Source organism: Mercenaria mercenaria, chromosome 5, assembly GCF_021730395.1.
Source record: "Mercenaria mercenaria strain notata chromosome 5, MADL_Memer_1, whole genome shotgun sequence".
In the NCBI taxonomy this organism is placed as follows: Eukaryota; Metazoa; Mollusca; class Bivalvia; order Venerida; family Veneridae; genus Mercenaria; species Mercenaria mercenaria.
The window spans coordinates 38,954,276-38,967,774 of NC_069365.1; the positions used below are offsets into that span (position 1 = coordinate 38,954,276).

The following is a 13,499-nucleotide window of genomic DNA, read 5'->3' on the forward strand; positions in this document are numbered from 1 at the left end:
ACTTTTTTATATTGTAATTAGAAAGTTCTTTCACTTCTACCTATTTCTGGAAAAGTATTCACAGGGTGAAATAGTTACAAAAATGCCATAAAATATTAATTGTTCATGTTGTATTTTGGTTGGTGGGATTCTAGCATTTTCCCTGCATTTACAACTGCTTTGTTTACTTACCTTCAATTGTTTGATGGAATTTCAGTCTTCTTTTTATTTCTTAGAAAACTGGGTTAGCAACAAAAATATCTCAGACACCTATATTGTTATTATGTAAATAAAGATCTTTGATTTCCAGGTAAAACCTTGGTAGACACAATCATTAAAATAGACAGTCTACATCTTTTAGGAAATGGAATACAGTGATAATGCACAGGGACAGTTGTACCATAACATATTTTCTGAGACTGTTATTTTAACTCTATATCGCAAAAATGGTCATCTTCAGTACAGGCTTGCCTTGCTCTAAGATACACACACAGTCTTAAAGATAATCTGAATACAGTGAAACACCGCTCGCTCGAGCATCGATGACTTGAGCACCCGGGCTCGCTCGAGCAATGCATGTGGTCCCGGCCAATTTCCTTCTATTTTCTATGTGATATTACCATGGCTGGGTCGAGCATCGATAACTCGATCGCTCGAGCATGACACCTGGTCCCTGTGTATTAATTTACTCTTTGTTGCTTCTGGCTAACTCGAGCAGAGGTGTCAAAATGTTTCACACCTTCGGTGGTCAGATTGTATCGGTTAATTAAACATTTTCACACACCATGAGAATTGCGTAGTCTATTCCCAGACTATCTTAAATGTTTGTTTGTCGGTATATTGGATCTTATGATGAGATTAATTATTAATAAAAGCTTAAAGAAAAGTTTTATTGATTAAATATCGATCAATTACTGATTACTTAAAGCATCTTTTCTGCGGGATCGAGAAGATAGTTATGAGATCTTAGTATTTTAATCAGCAGTTGTTTGCTTGCAAATGAAGGAAATAATATAGCCTTTTTATAAAATTGAGACGGTAATTATGATATGCACTTGTTGATGAATAAAAAAGTCTTAGTTGTTTCTTCACATGTATCATTTACAAATTACATATTACATCTATCAATAGATAACGTTCGTAGTAATACATTTGTTTTTGCAAATGTCATAAGTCTGTTATTATTAAGCATCACCGTTTACTCTGCAAACGGTCCCGATGACACTTTAGTTTTCTTTGTATGATGGTCAATGTTTGGGTCGCTCGAAACCATGGATAACTCGAGCATTTTGCTCATCCCCTTTCGACCTCGAGTGAGCGGTGTTTTACTGTAATAAGCTTTTGTATCACTTCCCTTTGACTCAAGATTGGGATTTTGATAGATTTAACTTGTTTTGTATGATCTTGCTCTGTTTCAAGACCCTTCATCTGGTCTAGGCTTTAGCTAGCTTTACTTCTAGATAATCCATACTGCCTTATGTTAACTTTATTTATATGATCTTGCTTTGATTCAAGATCATCCCCCTGGTCTAGGGTTTAGCTCATTATGAGATCCTCTCCCAAAATTGTTTAGACGGGGTACTTGGCCCGTTTAAGAGAGCTTAAAAACTAGCAATATCTTTAAACGACTTCTTCTCATGAATCGCTTAATGGATCTTCATCAAACTTGGTCAGTCGCATTGTTTAAGGTTTAATGCCAAAAATGTTCAAAAGGGGTCTCTTGGCCCCTTTTAGGTGTCACCAGTGCTAAACATAGAAATACCTTTAAACGAATACTTCTCATGAACCGCTTGATGTATCTCCATCAAACGTGGTCTGTAGCATCATTATAACGTCCTCTCTAGAATTTGTTCAAATTAGGACAGTCGGCATATTTTTAGGGAGCGTTAGGACTAAAAGTAAAAAGACAATTTAACAACGTTTTCTCATGAACTGCTTGGTCTGCAGCATCATTATTAGGTCCTCTCCCAAATTTGTATAGTAGGGGCGATTGGCTCCTTTTGGCGATTGACCCCTTTTAGGGGCCACGAGCTAAAAATAGAAGTGCCTTTAAATGACTTCTTCTCATGAACTTCCTGGTCTGCGGCATCATTGTAGGTCTCTTTCCAATTGTGTTTATTTTGACAACTTTGTAGGGGCATATAGAGATAAAAATAAAGTAATTTTGAATGCCGTCTTCTCATGAACCAATTTCGGATCTTCAAAAAACTTGGTTTGTAGCATCATTGTAAGGTCATCTCCCAAATTTGTTCAATGGTGATGTTTGGCCGTTTTATGGGCCGCTGAGGTTAAAAATATAAAAAAAAGCCTTTAAATGACTTCTTCTGATAAACTTCAGACTAAGCTTGTAGCGTCATTATAAGGTCCTCTCCAAACGTTGTTTAAATAGGAGCTCTTGGCTTCTTTTAGGGGCCGCTAAAGCTAAATCTAGAAAAAAAACCTTTAAATGACTTCTTCTCATGAACCGCTTGAAGGATTTCTAATCTCAGATCTGTCTCTTGTACCATTGTTCCAGTAATGGTTCTGCTTAGTCCCTTTTAGGGGACATCAGACCTAAAGTCAGAAGAAAAAATAAACAACTTCGTATCATGAAGGTGTTTCAATAGTTATGCATTTTGGGGGCGTCACAGCAAAATATAGAAAAGAAAAACAACTTTATATAACGTTTTTAATGAACTACTTGAAAGAATTCACAAATCCTGATTAGAAGCAAGGTCCGATAGTCAATGTCCTCTTCAGGAGAATTTGGACCTCTTGTTTCATTTCTGGCCTTTGTTGAAATATCCCAATATGTATCAAGTGCAAATGTAATACTAGAAATGATATAGAAATCAAAAGAAACAGTCCACTTTTTTCAAGACTTTTACATTAAAGGGAGGTACTAACACTTTTTTATAAAAAGTAATAAAATACACATTTCCAATACGGATCTTATTCTATGTAGTAGGTCTTTTTGTTCCTTAAATAAATTAACCGGAATTTATGTATGTAGCTATTCAGTAAATTTTCTACATTTCATAAAATACTGACAAGAAAACTGAGCTATGTGGACATTTCAGCTTTGAATGAAAGCTTCCAAAATCAAGGATTACAACTTGCAAAATTGAGGCTACTGACTGCATCCTTCCTTCTGTCAATCAGAAAATAGGATGGTCCAGATATCAGTCGGAAACTCAAAATAGTTTCTATCGAGAGTGAAATAGAAATGTTGTTTAGATGTTAGGCAGTTAGACTATTTAACAACACATATATAAGAGACGCTTTATTCTCGGTGTCTTATACAATAATGAGCATGGACCGCAATTATATTTTAAGTATCAAATGTAAATTGAACTTGAATGCATGTCGTTAACTTGTCGATATACTGTTACGCCTTTCGACAACCCATTAAATGAGACGCATCATGGGATATAGACTTACAGTTATAGCAAATGCTTACCAGTCTTGCCTATGTGTCTTGTCAAGAAATCTGGTATGTTATTGGCTCTTGGCATTGTGAGTAGAATGAAGTTAAGAGTTGCGCGAGATCTGCATCAAGACTAAAACATTGGTAGTCTTTATTTTCGTGCAGTGAATGAATGGTATTCAGTTTATTCAGAGTCCCTGTTCTACTGGTTATAGCTTATGGTACTTTCATTATTGGCTTCAGGATATCAGGTTCTATCTTATCATGAGTATTGTAATTTTTATTTGTAATTTAAGACAGTTTTTGGCTGGGACATTATGCCAAACAGCCAATTTCTGCCAACTATACATGGCTCTACTGTATTTTCTTGGTAGCTGAAAAACATTCATCGGTTGTATTTGCATACTATAATTTGTGGAGTAACCAAGTGGTTACTATAAACTCTAACTAGATACCGGCAAAACTTCCAAGGTCTGTCAAGTATTTATAGTCTCAGATTGCCACACAGTGCCTAGCTTGACAGGGTTGTCATGGATTTATTATCTAGTGGATGACATCATCACCAAGTCCAGCTATATTGGCATATGGTGACTACCATGGTAGGGTTATCATGTACTCATCATTCAGTGTATGACGTCAAAGCTAAACTCGGCTGCAACGTCATATGGTGCCTAGCATGGCAAAATCGCCATCTATCGAATGACGTCATTGCCAAGCTTGTATGGTAGAATCGCAGCACTCGCCAGAAAGGTGGTATTGACAGCAGGCAACATATAGCAAAATGATATTTAAAAGCTTTTAGCTTGCAATATCTTTAGCACGGAATATTTGCTACAGATATGATAAGCCTACAAATGCTAGTAAAGGCTTACTCTCAATGCTTGCCGGTATCGGCATTGAGGACGTCCTTATTATTGAGTAATGTGTGAGAATTTACAGTTTATTACACATTTTGCATACTCTTTTATTACGGACTTGATGGCTTGGTTGTACAAAATAATACTCCAGTTTGAATTTTCCAAGCATTCCTTTGTCCTATTTTTCACCCAATATATCCTTGGAAACAAAGCAAGCTTCAGGTGACATTCAAGGAACGACATAAGCCGATATCTAAGTTGTGAATCGTATTTTATGAATGAAATATTATATTCTTCAGACATAAACATTCGAAACCGGTCATTATTTCTCTGTAGCTTTTTTTTAATCAAAGAAAAAGGGTTGGTTATGAAGATACTTTGCTGTAAAGGGAATGAAGGAAGATAACTTATACAAAACCACATGTCACTTTACTTTCACGCGTACTCAAAAAACTTAAGAAACAGTATAGATTGGGAAATACTAAAAAATAGTACTTCTGACTACAAGCAGAGCATGTAAAAAGAAGACGTGGGTTTTTTTTGCAAAGTATGTTTTTTTAAACAACCAGGAATATGCGCACACTAACAGGCACAGAGATATGTAGTTTTTCTTGGTGTAAAGAAATCAAGATATGACTGTATGTAATAGATACAGTACGAGTTTTTCTTCAAACGTGTCTTCTTACAGACGTAATAAGCCGTTTCGCTAGGACGAACACCAATATTGTCCGAGGCGAAGCCGATGATAAAATTGTTGTTCGTCCTAGCGAAACGGCTTCTTACGCCTGTAAGGGGACACTTTTGAAGAAAAACGAGTAACTGTATCTGACTTATACGACGATAAGTGTACTGAATATATTAATAAATGAATGAATAAATAATTTATTTTTTTCGAGAGATAAACATCAAATCATTACCGTGTGCCTTTTTAAATATATTGTATCAGCTAGTGGTATTACCCGAAATTTTCGTGCATTCAAATTTCAAACGGGTGGCAGTACATGTGTTTGTACATTACATGATATACAAGTTGTTAAAAATGACAGACGCTTTTTTGACGAGGAAACGAACGAACAAGACGAAATCCTAGACATCTTAGTACCACCCCTTACTGTTGACATTAAGCTCCGTTGCTGGATGTGTCATTTTGTAATGTAGGTACGATATATTTTATCTGTTGATTATTGCGTTTTAACAGTTTAATAGAGGTTTGTTGTGAATTTAATCTTGGACTTCGTTAAAGGTGTCTATAATATCTATTAGCAATACACTCGCCTTAAATGTTTAAAAAACAGCCTATTAAACGGAAAAAGGTCACAAGAGGTAAAGTGAGCTATGTGGGCTCCCAAAAAGTATGGTTACTAAGCTGACCTGAGCACATAATGCTCTTTAAGAAATTTTATTACATTATAATTATATACAACAGTTAGTGCAACCAAATCATGTATAATATGATTTTTATGAAAAAGGGTCATACATTTTAAAAATAGCTCTAGTTTACATGTTTGTCTGTATTTTCTCTGGCTGTTCTGGCCGCCAGAGTAATCAAAAAACCCGTCGCATTTTAGTTATGCCTGTTACTCTGGCCAACAGTGTACCCAAACCCATGTAAAAATTAAGAAACAGGCTGTCCTGGTCAGCCACAGTAACCAGAGTCTGATTACTCTGGCAACAGGTTTTACTGTATTTTCCATGGCTATTTCGATTAGCAGGTAGCTAAAACCAATGGCCATCTCGGAAATTCTGGCTGTTCTGGCTAGCCAGGTAGCCAAAGCAAATGAATTCATGGTCACTCTGACGATTCTGGCGACCAGAGTAGCTAAAACATTTTAAAAATCCTAGAACTCTGACTACTCGGGCCCTGCGGGTCTGAAAAATAAGACAATTTTTTTTAAGTCCGTTTTAATGAATCAATTTGGATAAAATATAACTCCTAAAAAATCAAACCCGAGAGAACCAAAAGGGTCATTTCGCAATTAGGTATTACGTATTTTTCTCTGGCTATTCGGGCTAGCCGGGGTAGCTAGAACCAATGGAAATCCGGAATTTCTGGCTGTTCGGCTAGCCAAGTAACCAAAGCAACTGACATCCGGGTTACTCGGCTACTCGGTCAGCCAGAGAAAACCCGGTTTCTTGCTACCTGGCTGAACTCTGGCTACTCTGGCTAACTCTGGCTGAACTCTGGCCAGCCATAGTAACCAGATTTCTGGCAACTCTGGCTACTCTAAATAACCACTTGAAAATAGTTATAACTTGAAATTCAGTTTTAAAACATGCTATTTAGATAGAAATACATATGAGTCGCGCCAGAAAAACCAACATAGGGGGTTTGAGACCAAATGGATCCAGACCAGCCTGCGCGTCAGAATCCAGCTGTTCGTTACAGATTCTCCAAGTCCAATACGCTTTAAAAGCGAACAACATGGATCTTGACCAGACTGCGCGGATGCGCAGCCTGTTCTGGATCCATGCTGGTCGCAAAGCCACTATGTTTTTTTTTCTCATGGCCGGCTCAATTTTTAAAATTTTTCATAATAAAATTTCAACTAAACTGAAAACCTTTTGTGAACAATGGACCGGGTTATTTCTGGCTACTCTGGCTGACCAGAGTTGCAAAAACATGTTAAAATCCTACAAAAACTCTGGCTACTCGGCCAGCCAAAGTAACCAGAGCAAATGAAAATCCTGGTGACTCGGGCTACTCCCGGATACTCTGGCGACCATAGTAGTCCGAACATGTCAAAATCCTAGAAACTCTTGCTACTATGGCTGAACTTTGGCCGAACTCTGGCTACTCTGGTTGAAAATGTGGCTACTCTGGCCATTCAGAGTAACAAGAATTCTGGCTACTCTAAAAAGCCACTTGAAAATATTAATTTAAATTGAAATTTTAGTTTAAGCATGCTATTTAGATAGAAATAACATATTAAGTTTTTATAATCAAATTCAGCTAAGACGGAAAATGTTTGTGAAACTAGGGTTTCTCTGGCTACTCTTAAAATCCTAAGAAACTCTGGCTACTCTGGCCAGCCAGACTAACCAAAGCAATAAAATCCAGGCGACTCGGGGTAATCTGGACACTATGGCTGACCAGAGTAGCAAGAACATTTTAACATCCTAGAAACTCTGACTTTTCTTGCTGAACTCTGGCTACTCTGGCTGAACGCTGGCTACTCTGGCCAGCCAGAGTAACCAGAGTTATGACTTCTCTGGCTGAACTCTGGCTACTCTGGCTAAACTCTGGCTGAACCCTGACTGAACTCTGGCTACTCTGGCTAAACTCTGGCTGAGCTCTGGCTACTCTGGCTGCTCTGGCTAATTTCACGCACAGTTTTAGTTAATTGTGTTTACCGCTACTCGATATCAATCGTATACCGGTAAATCACACAAGTGCGTTTACTAATTAATAAACGCTGGTAATATACACTTAAGAGCACGAACCTCTTAACGATTAAACATAAATGATAAAATTTTGTTATTTATACAAAAGTGATGCAATGTTAAAGTAGTTATCAACTTTTGTAATAATATACCAAAGGTTGATATGGTATTTAGACCGGTCAAAATGTGTGTTTTAGATAACCTTAAATAAACAAAATATCCAACTTTTCGACTATGTTTAATGAGCCTAGCTATAAATATTTGACTAACAATGACTGTCTATATTCTATAATGTCTACTCTATTGAAACCCAAACGGTGCTTGATGTATTGTCCATGATCCTGACCTCTTCTTTCATGATTTAATGTATGGTCGGTTCTTATATACATAAACTGACTTTTAGCCCTTTGAACACCGCTCCGCATAATGAGATATAAGGACGTCCGAAAACTTATATTGATTCGCATTTGAAATTCATCTACTGGCTCAGTTTGAAATGGGGAAATAATACACCTGTCTCTCAGCGACTTTCTAGTGCACCTTGTCTATTGTGGGCAAGTTATTCTGCCTTTGTGACTAGTGCAGACCAAGATCAGCCTGCTCATCCAAATTGTATGACAGTACAGTCCATTTTAGAAATTTAGCAGGGTAAAGTTTATCTGATTTAGTTGAACGAGACAAATCTCATGACGTTACACTCTATCTTGACCCCTAATTGGGAAATAAATTAAAAAGAAGAATTCACCAAAAATTTCACGAAAAACGTTTACAGGTAAAAATTTAGCAAAAAGCACCCCCATTTCATTAAAATTATATTTTAAATAGGATATTGATACAGGGGTTTTTGGATTTTAACCCCCCCCCTGACCCCTTGCCCCTAAAAAAAAACCCAATGCTGGACACTTTAAAAAACCCGCGGCTTTATCAAAGTACAAGCTAAAAACTTTTAAATTTTTAGTTAAACCGAATAAAAAATTTTGGTTTAAACCCAAAAAAAAATTTTTGTCTTTGGTCCGGACTGCCCCCCCTGACCAAAAACCCCCGGGTCAGGATGCCCAAATGCACCCAAATTTTTAAAATCCAAGGTTTTAAACAAGAAAAAAACCACAAAAAAGTTTAAATACTATGATTTTAATATTTTACAAATAAATTATTTTTTGAAAAAGAAGATTTATAATAATATAAATCCTCATTATGTTCAAAAAAAAAACGGGGAAAAAAAAATGAAAAAGGCTATTGTTCATCTTGGGGAAAAATGAACAAAGTTTGTTAAAAAACTTCAAGCAGGAAATTTAGATTCACAAGCAATGTTACCTTTATTACCTAAGAAGGTTTAACACTTCCGGGATATAATTTTGGGGCCGGGAAAATCCCCTAGTAAGGCCCCCCCCGTAAATGAAGGGAAATGCGGGGTTTTTTATGGACCAGATTTTTGCTATGACAGTGGTGTAAAAAGGGTACATGTGATAAGAAAAATGCTTTCCAATTTAAAAAAAACTAAATCAAAAACTTTTGGAGAAAAATTGAAAAAATTTTTAGTTGTAAAACCTAAAATTAAAAACAAAACACCTTGGGTTGGGACAAAAAAAAAAAGTCAAAAAGGGAAAAAAAGGGGGGGTAAGTAACCCCCGGAAATCACATGAGCGATGAATTGCAAAAAATTTACAAAAACCCAAATTTAAAAGAAAATTTAAGAAAGAAGAGGATTTTTAAATGTATTGATGATACTTGGTCGCTGATTTAGTTGACTGAAAACTTTTTCAAAAAAATAAAAGAAAAGTACTTTTTAACCCCCGTTATTGTAATTTAGTAAATATGCTTGGGTTATTCATTAAAGAATAAACTGGAGAATTGTTACTAAAGAAATTTTGAAAAAATAATATTAAAAGGACGTTTACCAGTAAATTTATGGAAATGGGAAAGGAATTTTATAAAAAAAAGTTTAAATCATTTTTGAATAAAATAAGTTTAAATTGTCCCAAAAATTTAAATGAAAAAAAGCTGTGTAAAAAAAGTTTTAAATAGAAGTTTAAAAAAAATAATGTGGAAAATTTTACAGCAAATAATATTATACTTATTTAATTTTGCGGGATAGGTTGTTTAAATAACAAACAAAACTTTTATAAAAAATGACACCAACCAAAGCGTAAAAACTTAAAAAAGGTAGTTTACTTAAAATTTATATGGTGTTTTAAAAATACCAAAAAGTAAAAAAAAAATTTTTAAAATTGGTGATCGAGTTCGTTTAAGCAAACTTAAAAGACTTTTTGAAAAAGGATAACCCCAAAATTTGGACAGAGGAAATTTTATAATTTTTAAAAAATTAATAATCAAATCCAAAATACCTTTTAAAAGATTTAAATATAAAATAATTAAGGTCCATTTATGAACAAAATTTTTACCTATACACAAAAGTTTTTTAGAATAGAAAAAGTTATTAGACAGATATAAAAAAAACAAGCTTTGAAAAATTGGAAAGGTTACAATAAAAAATTTAATAGTTGGGTACCTTTTGTGAATTAAAAGAAATTTAATTTAAAATATATATTATATAAAGGGTCCATAAAAATTTAATTTCTAAAAATGGAAAAACAAAGATCAGTTAATCATTCATTAACTAAACTGCTGCTGCTTACAGAAAAAGTTTAATTTTGTGGGGGGTAAGTCCCGGTTTTTAATATTACAGCAGGTTTTTTTGGGTTTGTTCAGCTGCTTAGCACTTGTTCAGCTATTCCTATATTTGTAGCAGTTGCGGCGCTGTTCCTCAGAAATTTCCCATATTTACAAACGACTAAAACTTGACGACAAAAAATTTTAATTTAAAGCACCATCAAAAAAATAAAAAAACTAATAAAAAAAGCAGGGATTGGAAAAGTAAAAAAAAGAAGAGAAAAAGTTATTAGGATTTTTTCAATACTATTTTTGGGGGGGGAAAAAAAAAATTTTCAATGCCTTTTGAAGTATATGAAAAATTTTAAACTTAAGGGATATAAAAGAAAAAAAAGAAGAAGAGCGTATTAAATTTTACGTGTGTTTTTTTAAAATTTTTTTCTATAAGTATATTATATATAGTGGTTAAAAGAAAGGTGATGAAGTTATCCAAAAATTTTCTAGCATTTGGAGAAATAATGAATCCAGAAAAAATTTTATAAGAAAATTCTTAAAAGAAGAAAGTTATTTTAAAAATCGGTTAAATAATGTTAGCGTGAATATAAAAATCATGTCATTGATAAATTCAAAATGTTATAGATCCTTATCTTTGTAAAAGAAATTTTTTGAATGGAACTGTGGGTTTTCTATTAATGAAGAAGAAAATGCTGACCCCCGGGACTAAAACCTTAGTTTTAAAAAATTATGTATTGCCCCGACCAAAAAATATTAGAAAAAAACCTAAAAAAATTATTTTAACCGACTTTATACTAATGAAGAAAAAACATATAAAAAAAATTTTGCACGCTAAAAGACCTTGGTATTAATTTTGGGGGAATAACAATTGCGCAAAGGGAGAAACCGAGTAAAATGTGGAAAACAAAACTAATGGAAAAAGATATAAGTTTAAAAAATTTTAATTCTTCTTAAAGATAATTTAAAACTTTATTTTTTTTATTATTTTTTAATTATTTTTTTAATTATTTTTTTAAAACCTTTTTTTTTTAACGAATTTTATTTTCTAAATAAAAAAAAAGATAAATTTGGGGATCTACAAAACAAAATTTTAAGAAATTTGAAATTAAAATTTTTGTCCAAATTGAATAGGGCCTTATTTTATCTGTAGTGAAAAACAGGGATTGCTCCTTTTTGTAAATTTTGAGTTATTTAGGTAAATGTCATTTACGATTTTAAATACCCCTAATTTTTTTCTGTATTTTAACTTTAAATTTTCCCTGTTTAAAAATTCCTTAAATTCTGTTCAGTAATAAGAAAGTTGTATTTTAAAACTTCAGAATTTTGTTTTATCCCCCCCAAAAACCCCTTTTAAAGGGCCCCAAATTGTCAATTTAAAAATTTGCGCCAAAGTATTTGATTCCCCGGCTATATCGTGAATCCCGTGAAAATGACAATGTCGAAGCTCACGGCTTAACCGTGTTCCATGAAAATTTGTATTTGGCGGGCATTTTCCTTTAAATGACTGGATAATAGCCCTTTCCACCACCTCCGACATTTTAGAGAACTATGTCTGAATTTTTTTCTTGCTTAAAAATTTTTGCCCCGCGGGTAGAAAATTTTTTTGTTAGATTTTTGTATGATTTTTTCATACAATTTTTATTTGGTAAAAATTTTTTTTCATTCTACGAATTCTGTAAAATTTACTTTTTGGCACATGTTTTGCTAGTTTCGGTATGTCGGATGATTTAAAATTTTTCAGACTTTTGTAAATATTTCGAAGAGGAAACTAAAATGTTTCATTTTATAAAATGAAAATTTTTACTGAAAAATTTTTAAAATGATTTTATAAAGTACTTTGTTTCAAAAATTATTCAAATATTTTCGTTATTATGGGAAAGCCATTACTGCATTGTATTTTTTATGTTAAAAATTTTTAGGGAAGTCTGTACCATGATAATTTTTGTAATATAAATGTGTGCATCTATTCATCAATAAAAGTCCGTTTTAGTGTATGGCATTAGAATTTTTTTGGATGCCAAAATATCAAAATACGTTTGATTTTTCATTGAATTTTGTTAATTTGTGTTGTAAAAATTGCTGCGTTTTATGTCCCTATTATAATTTTTTACATATTTTTCATATCTTTTCTTTCTTTTAAAATTTAGTCTTTTTAAATAAGTAATCTTTGTAAAAAGGAAGTAAAAAAGTCGTTTTTTAATCATGGCGTTTGAACTTTGTACAAATTGTTTTTTATAAGTTGCAGTATTATTTTTGGAGCCTACGGAGGTAGGTGTACCAAAAGGGGCAGTTTTATGCCCCGACTTATTTTTTTTGCATGGTGTTACCCTAGTTATATATTTTAGTTCTTCCCCCAGATTTTTTCCCGGTGGTCATAAAACCGGAATACAATGCCCCAGGTTCACTTGTTTCACCGCCTGGATGTGAATTCCCGCGCAGGTTTTGTCCCAGGGTTTTCCGTAAACCCCCAAAAAAGGGTGATTTTTTTATCCTCTGAATCAGCTCAGGGGGCAATACCCACCCCCAAGGGGCCAAACGGGAAACAACTATTCACGGGTTTAAAGGGACTGTATTTTGATTTTGAAGCTTTTTTTTTGTTTGTGCTACTTAAAGTTCACCATTAATTAAAGACTGTGTCACGACGATTAGATGAATTTAGAATTTTGTATCTAGAGATACTGAACTTTCTTTTTTTTTCTTTCTTTAATCCGTTTTTTTTTTTTTTCATTCTATTCATTGTTAATATCATCTTTTGTAAATAATATTTGTAAAGATTGTAAAGGGTGTTGATTTGTTCTGATGGTTACTGTCGCGGTACGGCCTTTCCTGTCACATTGGTGTCAGAAGTGGGAGTGGTCGACCAGACACAGTAGCTATTTCGAACATTATTAAAACACCCATTTAACTGCAGCATAATTTGTAAAGATTCTCTGGTTTTGTTCTATGGTACACATAGAATAGTTTTATTCATTTTTCAGGGAGTGACGTCTTACCTCAGACAGACAAGACGTGCCATTGCTTCAGCTAACAGCTTTTGTGGTCACAGATGAATAGACAGTTGCAATACGAACACTTGGATTCTGGGTGAGTTCGTTCCTTTTATTTTTCTTTTGGATTATTTTGTGTCACTCTATGATTAAGCCACCATATATCTTGTGCTGAAAGTGACCGCCCTGACAAGGAGGAGTTTCCTACTCTTATTGTGCGTTCGCCCTACTTCTTTTTTTTTTTTTTTTTTTTTTTTTTGTTCC

At 33.9% G+C, this 13,499-nt stretch overlaps 1 protein-coding gene across 1 annotated transcript in view; it reads right to left on the bottom strand.

Moving 5' to 3' along the window:
• The window catches only part of LOC128557299 (solute carrier family 4 member 11-like), a 56,971-nt gene extending 43,707 nt beyond the window's left edge, over positions 1–13,264 (bottom strand). Inside the window, exon 1 of the mRNA XM_053544549.1 lies at positions 13,242–13,264. Coding sequence (XP_053400524.1) covers positions 13,242–13,264 — 23 coding nt within the window. The remainder of the gene's footprint in view (positions 1–13,241) is intronic.
• Positions 13,265–13,499: the final 235 nt, after the last annotated feature.